The sequence below is a fragment of the Moschus berezovskii genome, chromosome 24 (genome assembly GCF_049115385.1).
Source record: "Moschus berezovskii isolate FMDL1 chromosome 24, NW_MosBer_1.0, whole genome shotgun sequence".
Classification (NCBI taxonomy): domain Eukaryota; kingdom Metazoa; phylum Chordata; class Mammalia; order Artiodactyla; family Moschidae; genus Moschus; species Moschus berezovskii.
The window spans coordinates 1708661-1735434 of NC_142483.1; the positions used below are offsets into that span (position 1 = coordinate 1708661).

Below are 26774 nucleotides of genomic sequence, written 5' to 3' on the forward strand. Positions count from 1 at the left end.
CTGCTCTTCCCTCCTCCCCACGCCCGCCCCAGCCCAGCCCCCAGTGCCCTCCTCCCCTGCACTCTGCCCCCCGACCCCCGTGCTCAGGTTCTTGGGCAGTTGATAAGCCAGGAGGAGATGAGAACTTTTCTCTTGCCCGACACCCTTGGCCAGCCTGCAGTGAGCAGTCGCTGGGGTCAGCCTTGTTTCCCCCGGACGGCCGCACCCCATCTCTGCCAGCATCAGCATCTCAGCTTCCGCCCAGGGCCACACCGGAGGACAGTGGGTGCGCCCCTCACTCTCCTCGAAGCCCCGACAGCAGTGTCCGCCTGGGTGTGTCAGGACCCCAAAGAGCAGACGGTCCGCAGTTGGCGGGGGACACACCGTCTGCTTCCCTCCCCCACAAACAGGGCAGCCTGTGGAGGGAAGGTCCCCTGAGGGCTGCCCGGCTCCTCTGCATCACCAACCCTGGGCTTCCACCCCGGGAAGATGAACTGTGACCTCCTGTCCCCCTGTGGGTCCAGACGGCTGTGAGGGGCCTCGGGGCAGGGGGAGAGGTGAGCGGGGTTCCCCAGGGTCTGGCTTGTCCTGGCGTATGCGGCAGGCCTGCTCGATGGGGACGAGGGCCGTGAGAAGCTGCGAGGGGAGGAAGCCAGGGTGGTCCTCGGAGGGCACAGCCCCGGGGTGGGGCCGCAGTGGGGTGAGAGGGCCCGCCCTGATGCTGGCCTGGCCACCAGGGGCTGCTCCCAGCCCTCTGCCAGCGCCAGCCCAGGGCTCCTCAGTCAGCAGCCGCTGCAGCATGCTGTTGCGTTCTCGCAGCTCTTATTTTCTCGTGGTTTGCAGCAGGCGTGCTTTAGCACTAGGAAGACGGTGTCTTGCCTGGTGTTGGGTCTTCATGTTTTTCCACCTTTATTTCTGATCAGGGGCACATTTTCAGCCCTAGCCTGGGCTCTGCCCATGAAAGAAAACTCGGATGACGTTGTTCAAGGCTGTATATCTTAACAGCGGTGAGTGTACGCAGGAAAAGGTGGAAAAAGAAGGGAGGAAGGAAGGGGAGAAAGGCCTCCTCTCTCCTCTTGGCGGAGTTCTGACCGGGAGGACGCGGGGGTCACAGCAGATGCTTCCGTCTGCTGGCGAGCCTGGCGCCCCCGTGTGGCAGGGCACACACAGTGCAGGTTCATCCCGCCAATCCAGCGTTGGCTTTTAAGAATATTAAATTCTTTCTGGCTGCATGGACTTTTCTGTAGTTGGGGTGGTGTCTCTCGTGGGGAGCACAGGCTCTGTGGCTGTGGCACGTGTCCTGAGTAGCTGTGGAGCACACACCTGGTTGCTCCAGACCACGTGGGATCTTCCCAGACCTGGGATCAAACCCATGTCTCCTGCACTGACAGGCAGATTCTTTACCACTGAGCCACCGCGGAAGCCCAAGAATGTTAAATTCATGACACATTTGTTTAAAACATTTTTATTGATTGATTGATTTGCTGCATTGAGTCTTAGCTGCGTCGTGTGAGATCTTTCCCTTCTGTGCATGGCTCAGGAGTTGAAGCTTGCAGACCTTAGTTGCTACGTGGCATGTGGGATCTTAGTTCCCGGACCAGGCATTGAACCAGCCTCCCCTGCATTGCAAGATGGATTCTTAACTACTGAACCACAAGTGAAGTCCCTCTTGATACATTGTGAAAAACTGGGGGGATATGCGTTACTTATCCAAGATTTGGGGCATTAGGTAAGATCAAGATTTTTGCATTACTGCAGTTCAAAGGAGCATAATTCAGTTTCAGATAAAATGCCACTCAGGAATTTGCCTCCAAAGAGAGGAAATGCAGGTATTTTTTTAACAGCGTGACAGATACACTTGACAGACCATAAAAACCTATTGCTAGCTTACAACTTAATGATTTTAATAAATCTGGGTCATGCAGCCCTCACGACAGTCCAGTTTTCCAACTGTCCCATCACACCACAAATGCAAATGGTGGCTGGGTTTTCTGGCAAAATCCATACCCAGGTCAGCATTCCAACCCCCGCAAACCAGCTCCAGGAAAGGCCAGTTCAGCCACCTGCCCAGTGCGCCCACAGCTGTCGAGCCTTCTTCCTTCCTCTCCCTCTGCCTCCACTGCAGGACCTTGGCCTGTCCTGTCTCCTGGACACACCTTTCCCTCTCCACCTGGTGCTGTGGGAGGCCACTCACAGCTGAAGGCAGATGTTGCTTTCTGGAGCCCTGGGCTTTGACGGGTCCCAGAGCTAGCCAGAGCCAGCCCAGCGTGCGGAAGCCTTCTGTTCCAGGCCCTTCAGTCTGTTTCTGCCCTGGATAGAAGCTGTGTCCCTGTGGCCCCAACCTGATGCACCAAAGCTGGGCTCCCAGACCTGCTCTCCCTGGCACCTGGGGGGCCCTGCCTGGTGCCGCTGGGTGTTTCCCATGGGATTGGAGCTCAGCAACTCTTTCCCCTTCTCCATGGGTCTGCCTTGCTTCCTGGCCCAGTTTCTCTTACTTGCTTAGCCGGTAAAGGTGGTCCAGGCTCCTGGGCGTCTCTGGTCTCCGTAAGCTGCAGAAAGTCCCTCTTGTCTGCTGGGGAGGGTATGGATGTTTCTTTGCCTTGTTCACTTAAATGTTCCAAAGTCTTAGAAGCATACCTGACCCACAACAGGCATTAATCAAAATTTTAAATTCCATGGATTTGGAGTTCTGTAGGAGCCCCCTTGCAAAGGGGGCCCCTCCTTACAAAGGGCAGGAGTGTTCTCAGTTCCTTCCCATCTGGATGACTGTGGAGACTCTGGGGGAGTGGGTCCCATTTGATCTAGGAGCCCCATGGACAGCAAAGACATCCGACCAGTCAATCCTAAAGGAAATCAGTCTGGGGTGTTCATTGGAAAGACTGATGCTGAAGCTGAAGCTCCAATACTTTGGCCACCTGATGTGAAGAACTGACTTATTTGAAAAGGCCGTGATGCTGGGAAAGATTGAAGGTGGGAGGAGAAGGGGACAACAGAGGATGAGATGGGTGGATGACATCACTGACTTGATGGACATGAGTTTGAGCAAGCTCTGGGAGACACTGGAGAACAAGGAGGCCTGGTGTGTTGCAGTCCATGGGGTCGCAAAGAGTCAGAAACGACCAGGTGACTGAACAACAAGAAAGCCCCTTGTAGACAGTTGGGTCTCATTTCTCTGAAGAGCCCTGGTGGACCAGAGCATCTGAGGAGCTGGTCCGCCCTTCCACAGGACTCCCCACAACCGTCCCTCATTCTTCAGCTCAGGTAAGTCTTATCAGGTGGGTCATTTCCCTCAACTGGACCCAAGTTCCCAACTGAGCCAGCCCATTTGGGCAGCTGCTTCCACCACTGTAAAGCGTCTGCCTACAATGCGGGAGACCTGGGTTCAGTCCCTGGGTGGGGAAGCTTTCCTGGAGAAGGAAACAGCAACCCACTCCAGTATTCTTGCCTGGAAAATCCCATGGACGGAGGAGTCTGGTGGGCTACAGTCCATGGGGTAGCAAAAAGTTGGACACGACTGAGCAACTTCACTTTTCACTTTCCACCACTGCTATGCAGCCTTTTGGGCTGGGATCCCCCAGCCCTTTGGATCCCCCCAAACTAGCCCCCACCAAACAGGTCTCCCTAATCCCACTGTCCCAGCTTTCGGGGGAGTCACCTTGAGCACATGGCCCCACAAGTTCTCTCAGTTCTGTAGCCAGCTTGGTTTTTGGCCTCTTTTCTCTTTTGCTCCTTGCAGCGTGTCCTAGGCCTCTCCCTTCTTCAATACAGGGAAATGCGCTGTGGGCCCCACTGGTATGAGCCCCGAAGTGACACTGCCATGCTTGTCCACGCTAGATCCATTCTAGAGGAGGCCATCCTGGGCCCAAGGGCTGAATCAACAGTCCCTGAGACCCTGCCCTGCCCTCGAAGCCGCTCCAGACTGAGTTTGGGGCGACCCAGGTAGGAGATCCTGGGCGTCAATAGGCAGTGGGGGCGCTGTGGGCGGGCTTAGGGGCGGGGCCGAGGGTGCTGACCTACTAAGGGCTGCTCTCAGGGACTGGGCGGGGCCGAGGACAGAGCTGGGGGCGGGGCCCGGCCGGGGCGGTCCTGAGGTTGGGCTCTGATTGGGTCGAGCCTGGGGGCGGGCCTCGATGGGGGCGGGGCCGCGGTCAGCGCAGGGGGCGGAACCCGGCCGGGGCGGGCCTGAGGTTGGGCTCTGATTGGGTCGAGCCTGGGGGCGGGCCTCGCTGGGGGCGGGGCCCCGGGCGCTCAGGGGGCGGGGCCCGGCCGGGGCGGGGGCGGGGCCGGCGCGGGCCGCGGGGCCGGACTGGCCTGGCGCGGCGCGGAGGGCTGGACCCGGCGCGTCCCGGGCGGAGCCGCGGCCCCGGGGCCTGGCCGGCGGGGCGGGCCGGGGCGGGGCGGCCGGCGGGCGGCGGCGCCCTTTCCCCAGGTGTTGCGGCGCTTCCACGTCGCCAGGCGGCCCGCGGCTTGCGCGAGCCCAGGCGGCCCCAGCGTCCGGAGCGCCGGCCTTTGGGCTCCCGCGCCATGGCGGGGCCGGGCCCCGGGGACCCGGACGAGCAGTACGACTTCCTGTTCAAGCTGGTGCTGGTGGGCGACGCGAGCGTGGGCAAGACGTGCGTGGTGCAGCGCTTCAAGACCGGCGCCTTCTCGGAGCGCCAGGGCAGCACCATCGGCGTGGACTTCACCATGAAGACGCTGGAGATCCAGGGCCAGCGGGTCAAGGTGGGAGGCCGGGCCCGGGGCCCGCACGGCTCTGGGGGTCGGCCCCGCCCCGGACGGTCTCCCCTGCGGGGGCGGGGGCCGGGGCGAGCGCCTGACCGCGTCGCGGCGGCTGGGCCCCTGCCCTTCCTCCCGTCCGAGCAGGCCTGGGCCTTGGCGACGGGGCCGGCCTCCGTGCGCAGATCGCGGGGCTCGGGGCGCGGGGGTGCGCGTGCTTGGGCGGCGCTGAGAGGAGGCCCTGCCCCCCGACCTACACCCCCACCCCCGGGGACTTTGCTCCAGACTCCGGTGCCCGGCGGTGCGGAGCCTCGGGTGCAGGCCCCGGGGCGTCGGGCCGGCCCGACCCTGCCCCCGGTCGAGGCCCCCAGCTCGGCCGTCGGTGGGGACCCCAGGCCGCAAGGGACACCCTCCCCCGTCAACGCCGCAAGACTAGGAGGGAGCGGGAAGTAGCTGCTTCTGGGACCGGAGGGCCAGAACTTTTTGTCAGAATTTCCGGCCTGGCCACGCCTCCCTGCAGCGTCTTTGTGGACCGGGTGGCGGAACTTGGCCCGGCCGTGCGGCCCGGGTCCCCTCCCCCAGCTGCCGCCCGACGGGAACTGAAGACTCGGCCCCGGAAGGTGGGGGCGAGCCCGGGCTCCGGCGGTGGCCCCCCAGAACCGGCAGGATGTAGTTGCCGAAGCGCGCTGGCGGCGGTCTGACAACTAGCGTTTGTGATTCGCCCGTCAGCCTCTTAACCTGGGTGTCAGCCCTCCGTGGTGGATTGAGACCATTGTTCTTGCTCGGTGGCGTCGCTGAACCGCGCCGGACCGAAGTCCTTTCCTCTTCGTGGTTTTGCGTTCCCACCGGCTCTGACCTGGCTCCCGGGAACCCTGGGCAGGGGTGCCCCCCCTTACCTCCGTTTCTCTGGTTGATCCCCTATACCGTGGGCCGGGCTTCGCTGGGCTGCCTGGGTCTACTACAGGTTGCCTTTTGCCAGAAAGCTCAGCTCTTTGTTTCTGCAAAATAGGGATAATTTCTGGGTGTCGCCTCCCGCTTGCCTCACCATGGAGAAGTCAGCCAACAGCGGTTACAAGCCCTCAGCGCCTTTGGAGTAGATGACAGGGAAAGCAGAAACTCCCTGCCCTGAGGCTTCCTTTTTATTTTTATAGTCTTTGGAGTTTGTGTGTGTTGGGTCTCCTTAGGATAGGAAAAAAGAACAAGGTGTGGCAGGCAGCTTTGAGTCATTATTCAGGACCACCCTATGGAGCAGGTGGAGGGAAGAGCTGTGAACTGGGTGGAGTGTGTCCGGGATGGGTTGTGCCCTGAGGCGCCACCAGCAGCCCAGGGAAATGGCCAGTTGAAGGACGAGCGTGAAGGATCCGGGCGCGCCGCCCCCCTCCCCCGGTGCTGACGGTGGTCAGGGAGGGAGCAGGGTGTTCCTGTTTACCTGGCGAGATTACAGCCTGTGCAGAGCCCGGAGTGCACCATGTAGGCGCGCAGGTTGTGCAATGCAGGGCAGAGCTCGGCGGTTCCCTTTCCTGCTGGTCACCTCCAGGGTGTTCCTCCCGGGGGGCAAGCAGGTCTGGGTCTGGAATGGGGAAACAGTTTAGGCATGGCAGCCGACCCTATCTAGAGCCTGCAGTGTGCCAGCAGTTGCACAGATGTGCCCTGATGCTCAGCCCCACCTCACACAGGCCGGGCCTCCCCAGGCACACAGCTGGGAGGTGACAGACGAAGTTTTCTTCCAGTGTTTCTGACTCCACAGCATCGGGGTCTTTCCCCTACACCCGACTCCTGCTTCCATTTGCATGGAGCGGGAAAGCCTGTTGTAAAAACAAGCAATGTGAAAATAGGCAATTATTTACATTTTGCAGCCAGAGAAACCGAACCTCAGCACTGAAGAGACTGTGGCCCGAATCTGGGAGGTGGGGGTTGGCAGCGGGGAGACAGTCTTCGGATTCCTGGATTCTGGGCTCTTGGACTCAGCAGGTCCTTTCTCCTCACCCATAAGATATCTTTGGGGTGTCTTCCAGCTATGTGACTTAAAAAAAAAAATCAAAAAAGTTTATCCAAGTTCCCCTTACACACAGCAAGCCTCACTCACTTTGGGTGCCCAGGTCTGTGATCTTGACAACCGCGGGCAGCCCTGTACCGGCAGCAGCTCCCATCCACCCAGAATGTTCCCGGGTGTTTCTTTGTGTCAGCGTCCTCCCCCGACCCGGGCCCTGGCAACCGCCCATCTGTTTTCTGTCTGGTTTCAGCAGTGTGACTTTAACTGGAGCCCTTGACGAGCCAGATTTCATTGTTGTTTCTGCAGAAGGCTCATCCACATCAGAGATTTAGTTTAAAACCTTCCCAGGCCTGTCCGGGCTCCAGCAAGTATCCAGTGTGATCTCCTAGGCCGCCTCGCCTCTGCTGGCTGACTCTCTTTAGCACCCGAGGAACCTCAGAGAGAGATCGCCCAGCGCTCTTCTGGCTCCTCTGGGCCTCAGTGTTTGGGGCACTGTAGGCTGAAGGGCGGAGGCCAAGAGGCCACCGGGTCAGAAGGGCCTTCACTCACTTCTTACCCAGTAGAACCATGCTCGTACTTGTGTCTAGTTTTATATTTAGGTTCTACTTGTCTTTATTTGAATAAAAGGTTCTGCTTTCCAAGAAATAGAAAGTTAGGACCATCACAGATTGAATTCAGCCCCTTTATTTCAATAGTCACTTCCTCTTGCAACCAGAATGCCGTCCCAGCTCCTTTCCTAAAGGGCCGGGCCTCTGTCTGCCCTGCCTGCGGCACCTCCCTGCCTCAAATGAACTGTCCAGCCTCACTAGCCCTTCGGCCCTTCCAACATGCCTGCCTCAGGCCCTTTAAAGCGCCTGCCGCCCCACCCGCCCACATTTTGCCCCCAGATCTCAGCTCTTCATCACTGCTGTTGCCCCGGGCGCCTCTTCAGAGAGGCCTGTCCTGACCTCCGAGGCCCTCCACCCCATTGCAGGGTAAGTTCAAGGGTGCGGTCACAGCACTTACCAGGACTTGACCGTGCCCTCTTTGTGGATCTGCGTCACGTAGCCCACACCTTGTGAATCCCCACACCTGCCACAGTGTCAGATGCACAGTGCTCACTGTATGTGTGGTCCTTAATTTTTATTTAATGGGAGGAAGCTGAAGCCAAAATAAGGGAAGTGACCAGTACACACACATGTCAGTGGCAGAACCAGGCTTTGGACCCAGGATCTCCCTGGCTCTAAGTCCAGCGCCCACTTTTACACTTGACCGCCCCTCCGTCCTTCTCAGTCCATAACGATGACCCTGAGATTCCGCGTGTTAATCACCCGTGAAAAGGCTGTTGTGGCCACCACACTTGGAGAATAGCGTGTGGACTTGGGCGTTTCCGAGATTTTCAGGAATGAGGGTTGAAGTTGAAGCCCCTAAGAGCTGAAGGACTTTCTGGGGTGTTGCCCGCTAATAGAGCAGGAGGCCGCGCCCGGTTCTCCTGCAGTGCTCTGCTGGGGGGAGGCCCCAGCCCGCAGGCTGAACCTGGAGGGGGCTTTGGGGGCTGCGGGCCTCTCAGCAGTGGCGTCTCTGAAGGAGCCCCCTGGACTGGGGGTCTGGAGGTCTGGGTCTCTCGTCTGGCTCCACTCAGCCTCTTCCCAACCCTGGCCAGTTCCTTTCCCTCCTGGAGCCCTGGGCTTCCTCCTTCGTGAAATGTGACGATCCGCTCTGCCTACCTCTCAGGGTTGCTGGACAATTACAGAACCATTCAAAATAGTTAAAAATTCCCCTTGTATGTCTTTGCCTAATCCAGCCCCATGGATCAGAATTTCATAGACATAAAAGGCTCTGCAGTTAAAAACTCTTCCATTTCTGTCCCCATTTAAGAAGGCTGCAGTGTTAACCTGTCTTTGTGTGGCCTGGAGGCGCTGTTGTGGATAAACCGAAGACTCCGAATGTAAGGGATTATTTTATTGTTGCTGTTGTTAGCATTTTCCTCCCTAGGGATTATTATTAAGACTATTTCTTAACCGGCCCGGCCCCCCCCACCTCACGTCCCCCAGGAGATCTCGGCTGGTTCTAAATCCCAGACGCATCCCGGGGCGCCGCTCTCCCACCTCATCTGGGACAGCACAGAGGCCTGTTGCGTAAACCGGTCTGCACCTCACGGGATACGCAGGTGGGTCGGCCCCGGAGGGTGCACCCGTGTATTGGGTTCTCCGTCGGGGCCACTGTCCCCATGCGAGCGAGGTGGCCAGGGCTGTCCGGCACCGAGCTCAGTCTCTGCCCCGGGCCCCGGGCCCACACTGTAGGACCTTGAACCCAGCAGCGGGCCTGGTCTGCAAGGGGCAGGGCCAGGGTGGATGGCACAGGCTTCTGTTTGAAGTTTGCATCCTCAGCCCTTCTAGCCAGTGGTCTGGCCTTGCTCACATACTTTTTCCTATTTGGATAAAATTAGTCTGACTTTGGAGAAGGCAATGGCAACCCACTGCAGTACTCTTGCCTGGAAAATCCGATGGATGGAGGAGCCTGGTAGGCTGCAGTCCATGGGGTCACTAAAGCGACTTCACTTTCACTTTTCGCTTTCATGAACTGGAGACGGAAATGGCAACCCACTCCAGTATTCTTGCCTGGAGAATCCCAGGGACAGGGGAACCTGGTGGGCTGCCGTCTATGGGGTCGCACAGAGTCGGGCACGACTGAAGTGACTTAGCAGCAGCAGCAGCAGGGCCTGGGGTCTCACTCAGCAGTCCAAGTTTGCTAATTTTGATCAGAAATAGAAAAAGACCACTGGGTAAGAGAAGAGTCCTGGGCCCTGCTGGGGGTCTGAGGAGGTGTGTTCCGGGTGCTGTGACGGCCGTCCTCACGGCAGGGTGATGCCTCCCAGGGGTCTGCCAGTCTCGAGGCAGCGGGTGTGGTGGGGAGACGCCGGAAGGGGGGCTTTGCTGCCTGGCCCCCGGGACAGGTCGCGTCACCACGGTTGGTCTGTTCCCCGGTCACCCCAGAGCTGAAGGACCCGACGCACAGCAGAGTGTCAGCGGTGGGAGCTGAGGCCGGCGTGGGTCGCCTGCGAGGTGTGACTGCAGCCCGCCCGGCTCTTCTCTCCTCCCCTCGTCCCGCGTGACCCTCGCAGGGTTCTCTTCGGAGGCTCTGGGCGTGAGGGACCATGGGGTACCCGGCAGCCCTCCCCCGTCCCCCGTCTTCCCAGTGTCCACCTCTGTTCTCTCACCCTGTTCCACATGGTCCTTGCCGCCCTGTGAGACCCGTTTCGCATACGGGGAGACGGAGGCCGTGTGGGCAGGCCTGAGCTAGAGCCGTGCTTGACACTCTTCCTCATCGCTATCTGCACGCCCTGTACCGCTGCCAGAGACCCTCGCGCACACTCAGGCACGGAGAGGTCTGGGACCGAGGTCACATCTATGCCGACGCGCGTCACTTGCGTTTCAGGTTTTCTTAGACATCCTGATGCCTTCTGCTCATTAAACCAATCCTGATGAATTCAGATGAGCTGGGAGAGGGGGCACTGGTGTGGACAGAAGAACACGCGTGCCTTCTAGAACGGCCTGCGAGATGCTGTCGTGTTGGACGCACGGCAGCAGAACTGAGCCAGTGCTGGGAGTCAGGGGCCTCTCAGCCTGCTTTGGGGGCAGTGAGCCAGGCCTGTCTCTTCATCACAGACTTGTCCCCTTCCTGCCTGACCTCGCTGGCCTCCTCTCCTGCCCCGGGCAGAGGCCTGAGTAGCTGCAGACCAGGTGTGTGACTCTGCACACAGCCTGTGTAAAAGGCAGCAACCGGGAACTTGGATGTGTCTCCAGGATCAGGCCTTCTCGAAGTGGTCTCCTGGGGAAACCATGTCCGTGTCTCCCAATGTTGGATCACAGGGTGGGTTTGATGACCCTGAAGGGTCAGAAGCCGCTGGAGTGGAGCCTCCCGTGCTGTCAGGAGGCCTTTGGTCCCAGAAGAGGCCCAACCGTAAAAGCAGAGTCCTGACTGTCGGCAGGCTGGGCCTTCACAAGGATGCGCGGGCAGTCGCCGTGTGTGGGGGACAAGGTTCATCCCCGAGGCCTGCAGAGGTGGCCGCCGGCAGACGGTGGGCGGGTCACTTCCGGTCCCCAAGTCAGCTCCCTGGGCCCCTGTGTGAGGAGGCTAGACCACAATCACTGAGGGATTCCTTTTCTTTTTTTAATTCATCTGGCCGCGCCAGGACTTGGCGTGGCACGTGGGCTCTTAGTGTGGCCCATGGACCTAGTTCCGGCCGGGGATGGAACCCGGGACGCCTGCGCTGAGGTTGTGGAGCCCCAGCCGCTGGGCCAGCCGGGAAGTCCCCCGTCTTCGAGGCCACAGCTCCTGCCCATGCTCCTGCCTCTGGACTGAGGCCTGTTTTCAAGCCAGGGCTGAGTTCTCCCTCAGGGACCGAGGTAGAAGTGACAGCGGCCGGCTGGGGAGGGGCCTGCAGACCACCCCCCTGGCTCAGGCCCCCCGCGTCCCAAGACACCACGGCCAGCAGCGTGGGGACACGGGTTTGGGTCCGTCTGACCAATTTTCAGAGTGTTGGCTTGAGAACTAGTTTTTCCAAGGTCACCTTCTGCTACAAAGAAGCAAGGAACTTCCCCCTGCCCGCCTCATCCCACGGGGGAAAGCCTGTTGGGATAGATCCGTCTTGTGTGTCCACTGGGAGGGACGGTGCTGGACATGGGCTCTGGTGCAGCTGGTTTTACCTCTTAGGGTTCTGTAACCTCATAAGTGGAACTGACTTCCCGCCGCAGCTTGTGGGAAGCCTCCCTGGAGGGCAGCGCCTGGCCCGCTCTAACCTGCCTGCAGAGGGCTTCCTTCCTGGCCAGGCGCCGGCTCTGTGCCAGGTTAGAGGGATGAGACGGGTCCGTCATCTCCAGAGTCCATTCTCGACAACGAGGGGCAGACTGGCGACCAGGAGCCTGCGCACACAGCCCTGTACCCGCTCGCCCGCCGTGTGGCCCATTGCGTTTGGCCTGTGCAGTGGCGATTTGCTGACTCTTTTTAACTGAATTTGGGTTAGGCAGGGCATCCTGTCTGGTCATCTTACTGCATCTCACGGTCCCTGCCTGGCCCACAGGGGCCCCCGAGTTTGGGGCAGTCAGCATCCTCCATGTGCTATTACAGAGTCCAGAGCAGAGGGCTGAGGACCACGGAAAAGACAGGTCTGCTCGGTGTGGGGCCCAGGGGGAGCTCCGCTGACCAGGTGACCCAGAAGGTTCGGTAGGAGTTCACTAAAGGTCAAGGTGAAAGCAGTCTCTCCTGGAAAAGGAAATATGACTATGATAATTCTCATTACGGGTGTGGGGAACCAGAGGGAAGGTGGGAACCGGGAGTCCTTAGAGGTGGCGCTTCGAAGGGGAAATAGGCCGGTCCCTCACCTGGAGGCTGTCCTTTCCCTTGAATTCCCACCAGTCTGAGACTCGCCCGACTGGCCCCTGGTGACCTGGAATGGGCAACTCCCCACCCAGGGCCCTCTTCCATCCTGACCCAGCCTCATTCTGACCCTCTGTTCCTCGGAGATGCCTCTGGCCTTCACTCTGGGTATCAGCAACCCAGAGAAGCACCCCAAAGTCAGCTGGGAGACGACAGAGCCTGGCTGGGAAGGTGGGGAGGGGGCTCGGTATGACTCGCAGCCCGAGGCGCTGGTCCGTCCGTCCAGTGAGCGCAGGTGGAGGACACCCGGCGGGTGGTTTCGGCTCAGGTTTCTCGGTAGCTTAGCTCGGGCTCTGCACTCTGACTAGTGAAAATCTCTGTGAGGGCTGTGAGGATGCAAGTGGCCTGACAGGGAGCTTTGCTGAGTCCAGGCCACAGTGCCGGGCTGCTGGAGGGGGGTGAGGCTCGACTGGCAGGCAGGTGCCCCTCCAGCCGACGTACTGTGTGTGCATCCAGCACCTTCTGCATGCAGGGTCTGTGCTCGGTGCTGGGCACGTGCAGAAAGCCAGGCAGACACAGCGCCTGCCCCCAGGAGCGAGAAGGGCAGAGACCGTGGCAGAGGGGTGCGTGCCCGAGTCAGGCCGGGCGGTGGGGGCGCTGAGGAGGTGGCGCGGGGGTGGGTGGCGAGGGTCTGTGGAGGATCTGGACGCGAGTGGGGGCTGCGGAGCGTTAGGGCCAGTGCGGGACAGACACGCCAGGTGGGCACAGCCTTCGGGCGATGTGGAGGCCTGGGTGTGCCCTCGGGGGTGGATGGCTGGCAGGACCTTGGCCAGGTTCTACTGGCTCCCAGTGGCGCCACGTGGGGAGCGGACCCAGCGCCGGGCACATCAGGCCATTGTCTGCAGGGAGCCTGGTGCCCGCCTGGTGGGTGAGCCCCATGAAGGGGCAGGAGCTGCCGAGGCAGAGGGGACCCCACACCTGGGAGTGCCTTCGTGCTGGGCCCTGCGGAGGGCTGGGCGGGAAGGCGGGTAGACGGGCGGATGGGCCTGGACTCAGCACGAGGCTGAGATGCCGCCCCTGGCCGGCTGCTGCCCCCCGAGAGCTGCACATGTCCTCTGAGCCGTGGAGCTGGGGGTCTCTGCCCACGCCTCTGAGGCCCCGTGTGATGCCCCCCAGCACGCCCCTCACAAGTCCGCCCGCCCCACATCCTGGTGGCGCATCTTGTCCGGCCTCAGGCCGCCTGGTGCTCAGGTGGCTCCGACTCAGGACTGTTCTCATAGCCCCCGGGGCCTGGCCTGCTGGAGGAGCTGTCCATGGCTGTCTGGAGGGCGGGCGCTCCAGGCTGGCTTCTCCTGGCTCCTGGAGCCCTGAGGGCACTGGGGCCCAGAATGGATCGGGCGTCTCCGCCATCCCACAGCAGAGCCTCGTGGCCCCTTTTCTGATGCCGAAGCCTGAGACTCCAAGCTGGGGAGGACTGGGCTGGCCCGGCTGTGTCTTGACCCGGCTCTTCCCTCCCCCGGCCCTGATGCGGAGAACTAGGATGGCAAGATCACCACCGCGGGAAGGACCTACTTTCCAAAAATACCTCCTGCAGCCCTGCCCAGATCTCACGATGGGCTGACCCAGATGCTAACCTGTGGTCAGTTACACGTGCACGTGCTGCTTCCACAAGGCTTCTCACGCAAAGGTCTCCTGAGCACTTCTGGCTCGTCTCCTGCTTCTGTTGCTGCCCCTTCTCCCCCACGCACAGGCGTCTTCTGTCGACTTCCTGCTTTGGAACACGAGGCTTTAACTCTCAGCTCAGCCCTTGCCCCATCTCTCACACACACACATACACATAGAGTCACACACACACACAGGCTTTAACTCTCAGCTCAGCCCTTGCCCCATCTCACACACACACACTGTCACACACTCACACACACACACTGTCACACACACACAGTCACACACACACACTGTCACACACACACTGTCACACACACAGTCACACACAGTCACACACACTGTCACACACAAACACTGTCACACACACACACTGTCAGTCACACAGTCACACACACTGTCACAGTCACACACACACTGTCACAGTCACACACACACTGTCACACACACTATCACACACACTTTCACACAGTCACACACACTGTCACACACATTCACACACACTGTCACACTCACACATACACTGTCACACACAGTCACACACTCCGTCACACACTCACACTCAGTCACTGTCACACACACACACTTTCAGTCACACACACACACACTGTCACACAGTCACACACACTGTCACACAGTCACACTCACACACACTGTCAGACACAGTCACACACACACTCAGTCACACACACTGTCACACACAGTCACACAGTCACACACACTGTCACACAGTCACACACACACACTCTCACACACTGTCACACACACAGTCACACACACACTGTCACACATAGTCACACTGTCACACACACTGTCACACATAGTCACACTGTCACACACAGTCACACAGTCACACACACTGACACACACACACAGTCACACACTCACTCACTCTCACACTGCATCCCCCCACAGAGGCGTGCGGCAGCGTTGACCACACCAGCATTAAGTCCCTCTCAGCTCTCCTCTCACTGAATCCCAGCTGGCCACTTCTCCCACCGTCACTGCTACCCGAATTGCGGCCCTAACCTCCCGGCTGTCCCCCCGTGCCAGTCCCCTCTCGTTTCGTGTGAGCTGCACAGCTGCTTGTGGGACCTTGGTTGCCCAATCAGGAATCAAACCCGGACCGCTGGCAGTGAGAGCACCGAGTTCCTAACCGCTGGACCACCAGGGACGTCCCATATCCGTGCTTTCCTCTGATCAGTCTCTGTGCGGTGATCAGAGCGATCTTGTGAAAAAGCAAACCTGACTGCCTGCAAGGCCCTGGTGCCCCCTTGCCTCCCAGGGAAGGCAGGGCTCCAGCCCCTTCCCGCTTCTCGGTCATGCCCTGTTTCCCCCCCTCTTCACTCTGCCCCAGACGCGCTGATGTTCTTGCTTCTTAACACCAGTTCTGCCTCTGCCTCAGGGCCTTTGCACTTAGCGCTGTCTCCCTGGAGTGTGTGTCTCCCAGGCATCCGCACAGCTGTGAGGGCTCCCTACCCAAAATGCCATTCCTCACTGTATTTTCTGGCTTCGTCCCCTGCTTCTTTCCCTCCTATCACTGTCTGGCATACTGATTATTTTATTACTCATTTTATAATAACTCTTCTCTTTCCATTCTGTATTTCTATAAGCAAATACATATCCTCATTGCTCACCGTCTTAGCATCTGTCTCCTGCACTAGACGGTGAGCTTGACCACAGGAATTTGTGTCTTGCCTGTGGTGCCTGGAGCACAGAGCAGGTGTCCACTCAGAGCCTGCTGGAAGGACTGACTCCACACACCTTAATGAGTCCCAGCTGTCAGGGCCAGGCCATGTAGCGTGTGGACTGTGCCGTGATTAGTTTCTGTTTCCCGGGTTCACCAGCTCTCCCTGGCAGCCCCGATCGTCTTGTTTCTGCTTGGGTGTCTGTTTACCACTAATTCAGCTCCAGACTCTTTGCTCACGGGCGTGCCTCTCGTCTCATCTGTCCAACATACTGCGTAATTTTCTCCTCACTGTCTTGCTTCCTCTCAGTTCCATCTTCTGGAAGAAGTCTGTCCCAGAGCATTCTTGATTTCTGTTTTAGATTGTTTGTGGTTAGAGGAATATTCTATGAGAATACCTTCTTTGGAGATTTATTGAGGCTTATCTTATGGCCCAGCATATCATTTTATCTTGGTCAGTATTCTGTTCATTTTCTTCCATTTTTTCCCTCTCTGTTCCTCAGAGTAGATAGTTTCTGCTGATAATTTCTGCGAGCCCACAGACTCTCTTTCATCTGCGTCCTGCTGTTACGGTCAGTAGATGACTTTTCCACTTCACTTACTGTACCTTTAAGTTCTAGAATTTTGACTCTTTTAAAATGTTTTTACAAATACTTCATAAAATACTTCATTTCTCTACTGAAAGTCCGTGTTTGCCCACTCAGAGTGATGTTTTCCTTTAATTCTCAGATCACACTGAAAATCATGGCTTTAATTCTTTGTGTCCCCAACCCAGTATTGGGTCCACTTTGGCCTCATATTGACCACTCTTCCCTTTAGGGAGTCCAATCTTCCTTACTATTATTTTTTTTGCACGTTTAGTAATTTTTTTTTTTACTGTATATTAGAAATGCCGGTTTATACCTTGTTTGACTCTGGGTTGCGTTATCTTCTTTTGAAGAGCACAGATCCGGGTCCTTGTAGTCAGCTCAGCGACTGGCTGGTCACCTCGAACGTATCTCTGGTCTTCGTCTTTTGTTAGGGCAGACAGGTGCAAGCCCGATGGTATTTCTCTAGCCTTTTACCTTGGTGGAATTTGGCCTCCAAACCTTGAGCTTAGCTTTGGGCTTTGCTGGGCAGGCGTCTGGAGGCCAGCGTCTCACTATGGTCCTCAGGCGGGGCGCAGGCTTCCTGGCATCTCGGCTTCATTCCTCGTCCACTCCGATGGGCTCAGGCGCCTCCTCCCCATGGCTGTGTCGGAAGGCCCCCCCAGCACAGCTCGGCCTCCACGTCCGGTCTGTTGCTACCCCTGGAGGACCCGCTGTCTGTCCCCGCCAGTGCACGGGGCCCGCGGGCCGGGACCCTCCAGGGACGCCCCTCGCCCCGACACAGGCCCCACACCCAGCACCACTCTTCCTCCCAGTCACATCAGCTGCTCAGGCCCCTGCTGTCTGCCTCCTGGGCTCAGCAGGACCACCGTGCCCTGCTTGGATGCTCACCCCATCCTGCGGTCAGTCCAGTCGCCAGGAGAGCCCCGGCGAAGGTTCCCTGGTGATCGAGGTGGGCTCCATGAGTTTTGCTTCTTTCAGGATCGTGGCCTCGTGCTGCCCCAAACATCAGCCTCTGTATTTTCTCCGCCTGCCGGTTGTTTAGGGAGTGGGGCTTCTTCCACCACTAATGACTCTGCCCGCGCTGGAGGCTCTGGGGAGCTCCCTCCCGCACTGGGGGCCCTCCACCTCTCTTTCCTTTGTGTTCAGTCCTCCGTTTGCTGGGTCCCCATTTTCTTCATTCTGGTTGATTTCAGCAGCTTCCTGAGAAAGGGTGGCAGGTAAATTTTCTGATACCTGTGTGTCTGAAAACGCCTTTGTTAAACCATTGCACTTGACTTACAGGTATTAGGGGAGAATTCTGAGCTGGGGGTCATCTTCCTTCGTAATTCTAGGCATCATTTGATTGAATGTCTATTGGGATGCGGCTCTTTTGTGCGAAACCTCGAGACCCGCTTTTCCTTACTTTCCTTTTCCCTGTAAATGTAAGGGCCCTTTCTTCTGCCTCCTTGTCGTGGAGTTCCCACAGCCAGGAGTTTGTGTGGGTCTGTCTTCCTCCATCGTGTTTGCTCAGTGGGCCCTTTCGATCAGTTCTGAGGAGTTTTCTTGAAGTATTTTTTTGAATTTACTGTTCTTTCCCGCCCCGCCCTCCCCCCACAATCTCTTACTATCTTGATGGTGGACCATCTAGGCTGCTTCCACAGTTTCTTTTCTCTCTTTTCTATTTCTGTGCACTTTTTTTTATTTTTCCTTTACTTGTAAGGAGTTCTTCAGGTTTGTCTTCCAACCCTTATGTCACATTTTTCATTTATATTTTTAACTTTCAAGATCTCTTTTTTTCCTTTCCAAATGCTCCATCTACTGAAAATGAAGGTGTTCTTTTACCGTTTCAAGGGTCTTTTCCAGTGAAAACGCTGATGGTTGTTTCTGAGATTGTGAGACACTCTGCGGGTTTCTGTTTTGTCCAGGCTGCTTTTTCGTGTATCTGCTTTGGCCTCTGTCTTTGTGATCTGCGCTCCCCTCTGGGGTGTGGAGGGGAGTCCTTGGTCATGTGGATCCTGGGCTGGCGTGGTGCTGAGGGTCCTGCCTTTTGCATCACCCCTGCGTGAGCTGTGCCTGGGGCCTGCTTCCTGGAGCTCTTCACCCCGCAGAGCACACGGGAAGTCTTCGACGGGGGTTCTGGTTTGGCGAGTCGTGGCCCAGAGTGGGTCAGCTGTCAGACGACTCTTGTGGGGCCAGGAAGAGGTGGTCACGCGCACAGTGCCCGGGCTAGGGGCCCTGCCCACAGGACTGTGTGAGGCCTCGGGGTCTGTCCCCACCCAGGACAGTCCTTCAGAACCCTAGAGGCCCCAGAGTACCTGTGCCTGTGGAGGAGAGCTGGTGGCCTGCGACTTGGGAAAGACCAGAGCCAGTGTCCTTCTCGGGCCCCGTGGCCTGTGGTTTGTGCAGCAGGGAAGACCCCACCCTGGGGTCCGTCCTACCAGCCCGCCGCTCCTGCTGGGAGCCGGAGACGATCTTGCCATGTGGGCCCATCCTGCAGCGCTGAGGGGCGCTGGGGCAGCGAGGACCTTTGGGATTAACAGTCTGGGTCAGCTGACGACCGAGGCCCCAGGAGCAGACTCTGCCTGTTGCCTCCCCAACCCCCTGCCCCAGTGTCGGCATCATCCCTGGCCCGGCTGAGGCCAAGCAGACAGCCCCAGGGCTGGGGGCCTCCCCACGGCAGGGGAGGCACTGGATGTGGCCCCGCAGCGAGCCGGTGTCCAGGGCAGAGAGGACATGACGTGGGTCCAGCGCACGTCCTGCCTCCGTGTGGAGCCCACCCTTTTGCCCCCAGGACTCTGGAGGCGGGGATGGGGCTCCTCCGTCTGCCCTGGCCACCTCCTGGCCACTCCTGTCTGGTGCCTGCCGGCAGCCTGCCCTGCAGAAGCAGCGCTTGGGGTGGGTGTGGGGGCCCGCCTCCCGGGCCGCAGGTTCACAGGCCCCGTTTCTCCAGCTGCAGATCTGGGACACGGCCGGCCAGGAGCGCTTCCGCGCCATCACGCAGAGCTACTACCGCAGCGCCCACGGGGCCATCCTGGCGTATGACGTCACCCAGAGGCGCTCCTTCCTGTCGCTGCCGCGCTGGATCGCGGACGTGCGCAAGTACGCGGGCTCCGGCACCGTGCAGCTGCTCATCGGTGAGGCCGGCTGTCTGTCTCCTTTGTGATCGAAGGGTGGGCGGAGCTTGGCCAGGCAGGTGCAGAGCCAGGACCTGAACGTGACCTAGAAGATGCAGTTCCTGCTAATCACCTGTGGAGTTGCATCCCAAAGCGGGAAGCAGGGGAGGAGGCCTGGAGGCAGTCACCACATGGCCGCACCACGGCCGAGGCGGGTTCCCCCTTGGTCACGCGTCCTCTTAGAACCCTGCCTTCTCCTCCTGTGTCAGGAGGCTGAGAAATGAGAAGCAATTTCCCCCCAGTCCACGCAGCCCGTGAAAGGCTGGTCGTGATTCAGGGGCTGGCTGTGTCATCCACTGCAGAGGGGCTTCTCACACGTCTGCCCACCTCCCGGTTTCCATGATGTCAGACCCCCCCCCCACAGAGCGTCTGATCGGGAGGTCTGAGTGGGCCCATGAATATGCGTTTCTAGCAGGTTCCAGGTGACGTAGAGAGCCCACCTGAGAACCACTGCTGCAGGGCACGCTCTGATCGCCTTCTGCGTTTTCCTCCTACATCAACTTCCGAGACCCAGACTCGAAGCTGTGGCCCACACGTGTGTCCCTGGGGCCCTTGTCGCAGGCCTCAGGCTGGTTCCTCTCAGTGGGCTTGTACAGAGAGGCCTGGGCTGGAGTGTGGGTGCGCTGGGCCGGACTGTTCCCCCCACCCCCTGGCAGGAAGGGCACCCTCCCCACCTGCCCGGACACCTCCCTTTCATCCAGGACTTAGAACAAAACCTTCCCCGCAGAGAGAGCGTTTCACACAAGCACGAGAAGGGAATAGCGCGATGAGCCCCCGTCAGCAGACACTGCAGGTCCACCCGCGAGCGCCGTCCACAGTCATCTCAGCCCTCAGTTCCTGCCCTGCATGGCCCTCTGGGGCAGACTCCAACACAGCCGTTCAATCTTCGGGTGTTGTCACACAGAGCTACAAAACACACTCTTTATAACGTCTGCCGACAGTGCTGTTTTCACGTCTAAAACATACTGAACTAGCCCATCTGGGGTCAGGCCATAAATAGCACATGTGCTTTTCTTTTCAGTTTGCTGAATCAGGAGCCAAGTAAGTGCCCCACGTGGAAACTGGCTGCTGCACCATTTAGTTGCCAAACGAGTTGTCGGTTTTTTCTCCAAGGCGTTTGTGTGTGTGTTTTCGGCCAAACCAGGCAGCTGGGAGGATCTTAGTTCCCCGACCTGGAACTGAACCGTGGCCCCAGCAGTGAAGGCACTGAGCCCTAAGCGCTGGCCCCAGGGAGCCCCTGGATCTTCACAGTGCCTCTCTGTCGTCGTCGTCCCTACGATCACATTATGAAAGTCAGTCACTTGCTTTAGTCGCTAAGTCGTGTCTGACTCTTGCAACCTCATGGACTGGAGCCCATGAGGCTCCTCTGTCCATGGAATTTTCCAAGCAAGAATACTGGAGTGGCGTGCCATTTCCTTCTCCAAGCTGTATTAAAAAAGTCTTGCATAAACTGGGCCAAGGAGCAGCTGACCAGACTACCTAAAATATAACGAATCCCCTTACACCTCAGAGGAGAAGCCGAGGCATGCTCTCAGAGCAGCTGTGGTCTGCACTGTTCTTATCAGAAGAGCAAAATCATCAAAACCCATAATCTTACAGGGAATTAAAAAATTCCCCTCTAAAATAGGAGAGGGTTAATAATAAACATAATAAAAAGATTTTACCAAAAAAAAAAGCACGACCAGATTTTTTAAACTTCCCACGCCCCAGTGGCTCAGCGGTAAACAGTCCATCTGCAATGCGGGAGACCTGGGTTTGATCCCTGGGTCGGGAAGATCCCCTGGAGGAGGGCATGGCAACCCACTCATGTTCTTGCCTGGAGAATCCCATGGACAGAGGGGCCTGGCAGGCTACAGTCCACGGGGTCAACAAAGAGTCAGACACGACTGAGCAGCTAAATAACAACAAAACTGATGGAGCGCCTGCCAGGGGCCAGCTCACCGTGTCCCTCAGTCCCAGCTCTGCAGAAGGTGGCGTCCCAGGTGCTCAGGCCTTGTCTCAGAGATGGAGTGAGTCACCCCAGGGTCACATAGCAGGCGGCTGGAAGCTGGGGTCTCTACCCCCAGCTGTCTCTAGCTCTAAGGGCCCCCGTTCTTTTTGCCCAACTCTGCTGCTTCTATTTCGTAGAAAAAATTCAGTAAAATATGCAAGCCTCTGGCACAGAGAAAGAAGAGATTAGATGAGGGAGCAGTGAAAGTGATAGTCACTTCAGTCATGTTCGGTTCTTTGAGACCTCATGGACCATTGCCCGCCAGGCCCCTCTAACCATGGGATTCTCCAGGCAAGAATACTGGAGTGGGTAGCCTTTCCCTTGTCCAGGGGATCTCCCCAGCCCAGGAATCGAACCCGGGTCTCGCACTGCAGGCATACTCTTCACCATCTGAGCCACCAGGGAAGCCCCAAGGATGGGGTAAGGGAATTAAAATCGAGACAGAGCCGCAGGCTCGTGTGCCTGACCTCTGCCCCCACTTGCCCGCAGGGAACAAGTCGGACCTCGTGGAGCTGCGGGAGGTGCCGCTGGCCGAGGCGCAGGGCCTGGCGGAGCACTACGACATTCTGTGCGCCATCGAGACGTCAGCCAAAGATTCGAGCAATGTGGAGGAGGCCTTCATGAGGGTTGCCACCGAGCTGGTCGTGCGGCACGGCGGCCCGCGGCTCAGCGAGAAGGGCGCCGACCACATCCAGCTGGACAGCAAGGACATCGCGGAGAGCTGGGGCTGCGGCTGCTGACGGGCCACCCACGGGGGAGGCCGGGTCACCGTCCGGAGGCCTGGATGTGCAACAACAGGAGGGGCCTGGTGGCCTGAGCTGGGGCTGTGGGCCCTGGCAGGGGCCTGGGAACATCCCCCCAGCTCTGCGCTTCCTGGTTTGGCCCATCTCACCCCCGAGGCCGCTGCGGGCTATGGCTTCCCAGGCGCCTGGCTGGGACCCTGGGTCCTCCCAGGTCCCCCCAGGGCCTCCTGTGGCCGCAGACCAGGGATGACAGCCCCCTTCCTTCCGTCACTGCCAGCCCTCACCCAGCACTGGGCCAGCTCCTCCTCAGCGAGCCCTGCCTCACCCGTTTTCCCTGGGACCAGCGGGGGCCGTCACCCACTGAACTCAGCCACTGGCCTGGGGGCCAGAACTTCTCCACTCAGGTTGCCAAAGCAGTGACTCCTTTAGCCCTGGCTCTCAGCAGGTTGGGGGGAGTGGACGTGAGATCGGGGGATGGACGTTTCAGGGATGAGGGGGATGGACGTCTCAGGGATGAGGGGGATGGACGTTTCAGGGATGAGGGGGATGGACGTTTCAGGGATGAGGGGGATGGACGTCTCAGGGATGAGGGGGATGGACGTCTCAGGGATGAGGGGGATGGAGGCCACCCCGTCTCACCCTCCGTGCAGAGACGCTTGCTGCCACGGTCAGAGCACCAGCGCCCCCCAGCCCTCCCAGTCTAGTTTAGCCGTCCAGGGTCTGGGCCCACTGCCCTCGCGGCCCTCAGCTGGGGCTGAAGTCAGAGCGAGAGGAGGGACCCGGGGCCCTGGGGCCCTCGGAAGGAGCACCGTGCCCTGGGCTGGGGGGCGAGTGGTCTCCCCTGGCGACCCCCAGCCCCTCCCCATTCAGCCCCTCTCCCACCTGCCACGCGTGTCTCTGCAGTCAGGCTGCCAGCTCTAGTCCCGGAGGAAAGGATACTGGCCCAATTGGGCCGGGAGCTGCTGGGCAGTGATCTGCCATGGGGGGCCAACCCACTGTTGGCTGGGTGGTCTGGAACTGGGACCGAGAAGGCTGCCCGCTCCCCTCTGTCCTGCTGATGGGGGGGGCCTGGCCCCTCGGCCTGCACCGGAGAAAGCGCCTGTGCTGAGGTCTCAGAAGGGTCCCTCGGGCCAAGGGCAGAGGTCCTCCAACCCCAGGACCACTCTGCTCGGGGCCGATGTTCGTGCGGAGCCGGGTGTTCGGTCCAGGCCCAGTGGAGAGAGAAGGCTGCCTTGCAGAGGGAAACTGCTCCGCTCCGGGGACAGGCAGGGCACCCTAGTTCCTAGGAGCACAGGTTACTGAGCCCGGGCCCAGGGCTGCCTCGCAGGCTTCAGGGAGGAAGGGAGCCGGGGCTGCGGGGACCGTCTAGAGGACAGCTATCCGGCGCCAGGGGCTCCTCTGCCACCATGGGCCGTGCCTGCTGCAGCCTGGAACTCAGGGTCACTTTGGGCTCCCAGCTTTCGCTGCCCACACCACTGCCATGTCCCTGCTGCCCCCTCCCCTGGATACGTCCCTGAGCTCATTGGCCTCAGCTTCCACGCTGCAGGACCACCCCCCCCAGCTGATGTCAGGGGGGGCTGTGAAAGGTCCCGCCCCCACCTTCCGGCGCCCTGGGACGCGGTCCACCTTCATGGCGTCCACCTGCACAGGGCTCTGCCCCGGGAGCAGCCTCTGTCCTCGGACCCCTTGCTGGCCTCCGTGCTCCCCACCCTGCCCTCGAGTCTGTGTCATTCACGGCCCACGTGAGAGCGAGTTCCCATGAGGCTCCCATTCCTGCCTCAGATGCCCATGCGGGTGCTCCGGGCCCAGCCTGGGCGTGCCGCTGGCGGCCTGCTGGGGTGTGCCCTCCAGGCGGGGCCCTCACTACCTCTGGGCCCTGGGCCTGTGTCAGACGTGGACTCTCGGGTGAGAGTTAATGGGGAAGTGTGTGAGACACAGCCCGCCTCTTCCCAACAGTGCAGTCTTTTCCTTTGTTTGTAAATTACCCAAGATGGGAGCAGGTGGGTTCTCCCCCCACCCCCACCCCCACCCCGGGCTGCAGGAGAGGAAGTGGGCCTGAGGGCTGGCCTGTGTCCCGGCCGCCAGCCACCCTGCGGAGTAGGCAGTCCGCGGTCCGGGCTCAAGGAGGACCTGGACGGTGGGGTTTATATTCGTGGGAGGGCAGGCAGGCCAAGGAGCCCCGAGCCAGAGCGGCGGGTCCCTGTCCCAGAAGCAGAGCAGGATTGACCCCAAGGACACAGACCCCAGCTGCCTCGGAGCTGGAGGAAGCTCCTAATTCATATTGAATTCAGTTACTTCTCCGGGGAAGGCGGCGGAGCTGGGGCCTCAGGGACCCCCGAGCCTGTACGGGGCTGGGGAGGGCCTGAGCCCAAGGATGCTGTTGCATTTGGAAATTTTTCTCATTGCCTATTTATGAATATATGAATCTTTATAGCAAATCTATTTTTTAAAATATGGGGAAAAGTTGCCTTTATGGAGACTTAGCAGAGCCAGAGTGTACACATTCCTAAACCATTAAACGTTTCTCTAACAAGCCATCCGCGCCCAGACTGGTTCTCTTGCTTGAAGCTTGCAGATCGCCCCAGCGGCCACACGCCCAGAGACCCCCAGCAGGCCTCCGAGGCCACACGCGGCCCCTGCCTGCCCTGGGTCCCCTCTGAGACACATACTGGGGGCTGCACCAGCCTCCACTCAGACCCCACGTCTGCCCGGGCTGGTTCATGACCGTGGACGAGGCATCCTCTGTCAGAGCCCTGGTTTCCTCAGATGGGGGACACGTGCTTCAAGCGTCCACCCCAGGGTGCGGGCTGTCACGTGGCCAGTGTGGGTGTGGGTGCCAGCAGCCAGGGGGGCATGAGAACCAGGACCGGGGAAAGGGCCCTGGGGTGTCCAGAGACAGGGTTTGGGGGTAGTTGGCGGGCGGGAGGTGGAGGTGGGCCCAGCCATTTTACTAGGAACTTGGGGGGTAGGGAAGCCCGGATCATTGTCTGAACACAGGGACGCGGGTTTGCAGGACGCTAAGAGGGAAGCACCTCCGAGCCTGGATAACGGCTGGCTGGGCGGTGGGTTTCTTCTGAGCTACCGGGGGCTGGCCCGGGGCACCGGGACGGTGCACAGCAGGCTCCCCAGGAGAGCCAGGCCCAGCGCGGCCACGACCACCAGCGCCGCGTCCCACCAGGGCGCCGGGCCGGCCCAGGCCCCGCGCAGGCTCCAGCCGCAGCCGCCCAGCTCGGAGCCGCTGAGCTGGGCGGGCGCGCGGCCCGCGGCGAGGGCGGGGCCGGCGCAGCGCAGGCGCAGCAGCTCCTCGGGCGCGCGGTCCTCCAGCCAGAGGCGCAGGTAGACGAGGCCGCAGTCGCAGTGCCAGGGGTTGCGCGCCAGGTCCAGGGCCTGCAGCTGAGGCAGGTGGTCGAAGGCGCCGGGGGGCACGGTCCGCAGGCTGTTGTTGGTCAGCAGGAGCTGGCGCGTGGGGACCGGCAGGGCGGGGAGCGCCTCGAGCCCGCGGCCGCGGCAGTCCACCTGCAGCCCCATGGTGTCCAGCGCGCGGCAGGCGCACGCGGCCGGGCAGTCCTCGGAGGCCTGGGCGGCCGCCCAGAGCACCAGCAGGGCCGCCCACGCGGGCATCGGGCGGGAGGGCTGCGGGGGCAGTGGCAGTGAGGTCCCGGCGGCCTGCAACCCCTCCCCGACCCGGCCCCAGGGCCAGCGGAGCCGTACTGGACAAGGGACCGCTCACCTCTGTCTCAGGCCTCGGCTTTCTCCTCCGTGAAATGGGTGGTGGGGACGTGGGGGCGTGAAGCTCCCTGGACCCAGGCCCGCTGGCGCTCCCCGGATGCTCAGAAGGCAGGAGGGTGAAGGTGGCAACCCCGGCGGGTGAGGAGTGGACTCAGTCCCTTCCCTGGAAGGGGTGGGCCCGCCTGCCTCCTGCGAAAGAAACCAGCCCCTGCTCAGGGCTGGGGGCACCAGGTGCCAGCTGAATGACGGCAGGCCAGGTCAGGGTCTCCCCCCAGCACTCCGCCCACATACGCCTGGGTCTGGCAGATTCACACCACCGGCCACACCTTGGCCCATGAATTCACACCCGTCTGCTTGGTTCACAGCAGAGTGAACTTCCTCGAGGTCCCTGGTATGCAGAGCAGCTGGCTGAGGTTGCTTGGTGGGGGGTGGGGTGGGGAAGGGAACCCAGGCCAGGCTGCATCTGGAAAGCCCTAGATGGAGGCTCATGCTTGGAGTTGGGAAACAGAGGCCCAGAAAGGGAGACTGCCTTCTCCAGGGCTGCCCAGCGCTGTCAGAGACCAGGCTTGCACTCGGTTCTTAGAAACCCCATTCCTCTGCCCGGCTCACTGCCCCTCCAGGACTTGGTGGAGGCTACCTCCCCTTCCAAAGGTAGGCTCCACCAAGGCTGGCCCGTGGCAGGCTTCCAAGGAATGTATGTTTATTCAACCAATGAATCTTGACTCAACCAAGCACCTGGTGTCTCAGAGGGAATGCCTGCCCGTGCCTCTGCCCCCGCCAGGAGGGGCAGAGGTTGGACTTGCCACAGGCCGCCTCTCTCTGCCAGGCCTGGACCCAGGGCCCCTCAATCCCCAGGAGGGGCCCACACGGTGGGAGGTTGTGCTGGGTGATGAGGGCCACTTACCTGACCAGCCTGCCTTCAGGGCGCCCCTTCTGTGGCCTGAACTTTCCTGGCCGAAGCTACAGTGGCTGACTGCGCTGTGTGAAGCAGTAGACGATGACTCCTGCCTCAGTGGGAGGAAGGAAATGGTGAAAATAGCCAGGCTTATCCCTCTGTGCAGCCCCAGAGGGCCTCTCTGCAGAGGCAGCAGCCCTCAGGGTTCCAGGAACTTGTGCACAGAACCGCGGGTCAACCCCAGTTTATCGGGGGGTGCAGTGCATCCCGGGGCTTC

The 26774-nt window shown here is 59.9% G+C and overlaps 2 protein-coding genes across 4 annotated transcripts; one reads left to right on the forward strand and one right to left on the reverse strand.

The window, feature by feature from the left end:
• The first annotated feature begins 4303 nt into the window (after window positions 1-4303).
• On the forward strand, window positions 4304-24408 carry RAB43 (RAB43, member RAS oncogene family). 2 transcript variants are annotated; one of them, XM_055413456.2, is made up of 3 exons: window positions 4304-4701; window positions 18924-19101; window positions 21620-24408. In XM_055413456.2, the coding sequence occupies exons 1-3, from the start codon at window positions 4504-4506 to the stop codon at window positions 21868-21870; spliced, it is 627 nt and encodes a 208-aa protein (XP_055269431.2). In that variant the 5' UTR covers window positions 4304-4503; the 3' UTR covers window positions 21871-24408. The 2 variants fall into 2 exon arrangements, with proteins under 2 accessions (XP_055269431.2, XP_055269430.2); XM_055413455.2 differs by having other exon boundaries at window positions 4311-4701; window positions 18918-19101.
• Window positions 24283-26652, reverse strand: GP9 (glycoprotein IX platelet). 2 transcript variants are annotated; one of them, XM_088831723.1, is made up of 3 exons: window positions 26507-26652; window positions 25604-25820; window positions 24283-25506 (listed from the first exon to the last, which is right to left on the reverse strand). In XM_088831723.1, the coding sequence occupies exon 3, from the start codon at window positions 25492-25494 to the stop codon at window positions 24952-24954; it is 543 nt and encodes a 180-aa protein (XP_088687849.1). In that variant the 5' UTR covers window positions 25495-25506; window positions 25604-25820; window positions 26507-26652; the 3' UTR covers window positions 24283-24951. The 2 variants fall into 2 exon arrangements, with proteins under 2 accessions (XP_088687849.1, XP_055269432.1); XM_055413457.2 differs by having other exon boundaries at window positions 25604-25791; window positions 26507-26625.
• Between the last annotated feature and the right edge of the window lie 122 nt (window positions 26653-26774).

Bases quoted from the DNA above. Each gene is read 5' to 3' on its own strand.
- RAB43 (XM_055413455.2), top strand. From the start codon at position 4,504: ATGGCGGGGCCGGGCCCCGGGGACCCGGACGAGCAGTACGACTTCCTG. The intron at 4,702-18,917 runs GTGGGAGGCCGG...CCGTTTCTCCAG, and splicing joins TCCAGGGCCAGCGGGTCAAG to CTGCAGATCTGGGACACGGC. The intron at 19,102-21,619 runs GTGAGGCCGGCT...ACTTGCCCGCAG, and splicing joins CACCGTGCAGCTGCTCATCG to GGAACAAGTCGGACCTCGTG.
- GP9 (XM_088831723.1), bottom strand. From the start codon at position 25,494: ATGCCCGCGTGGGCGGCCCTGCTGGTGCTCTGGGCGGCCGCCCAGGCC.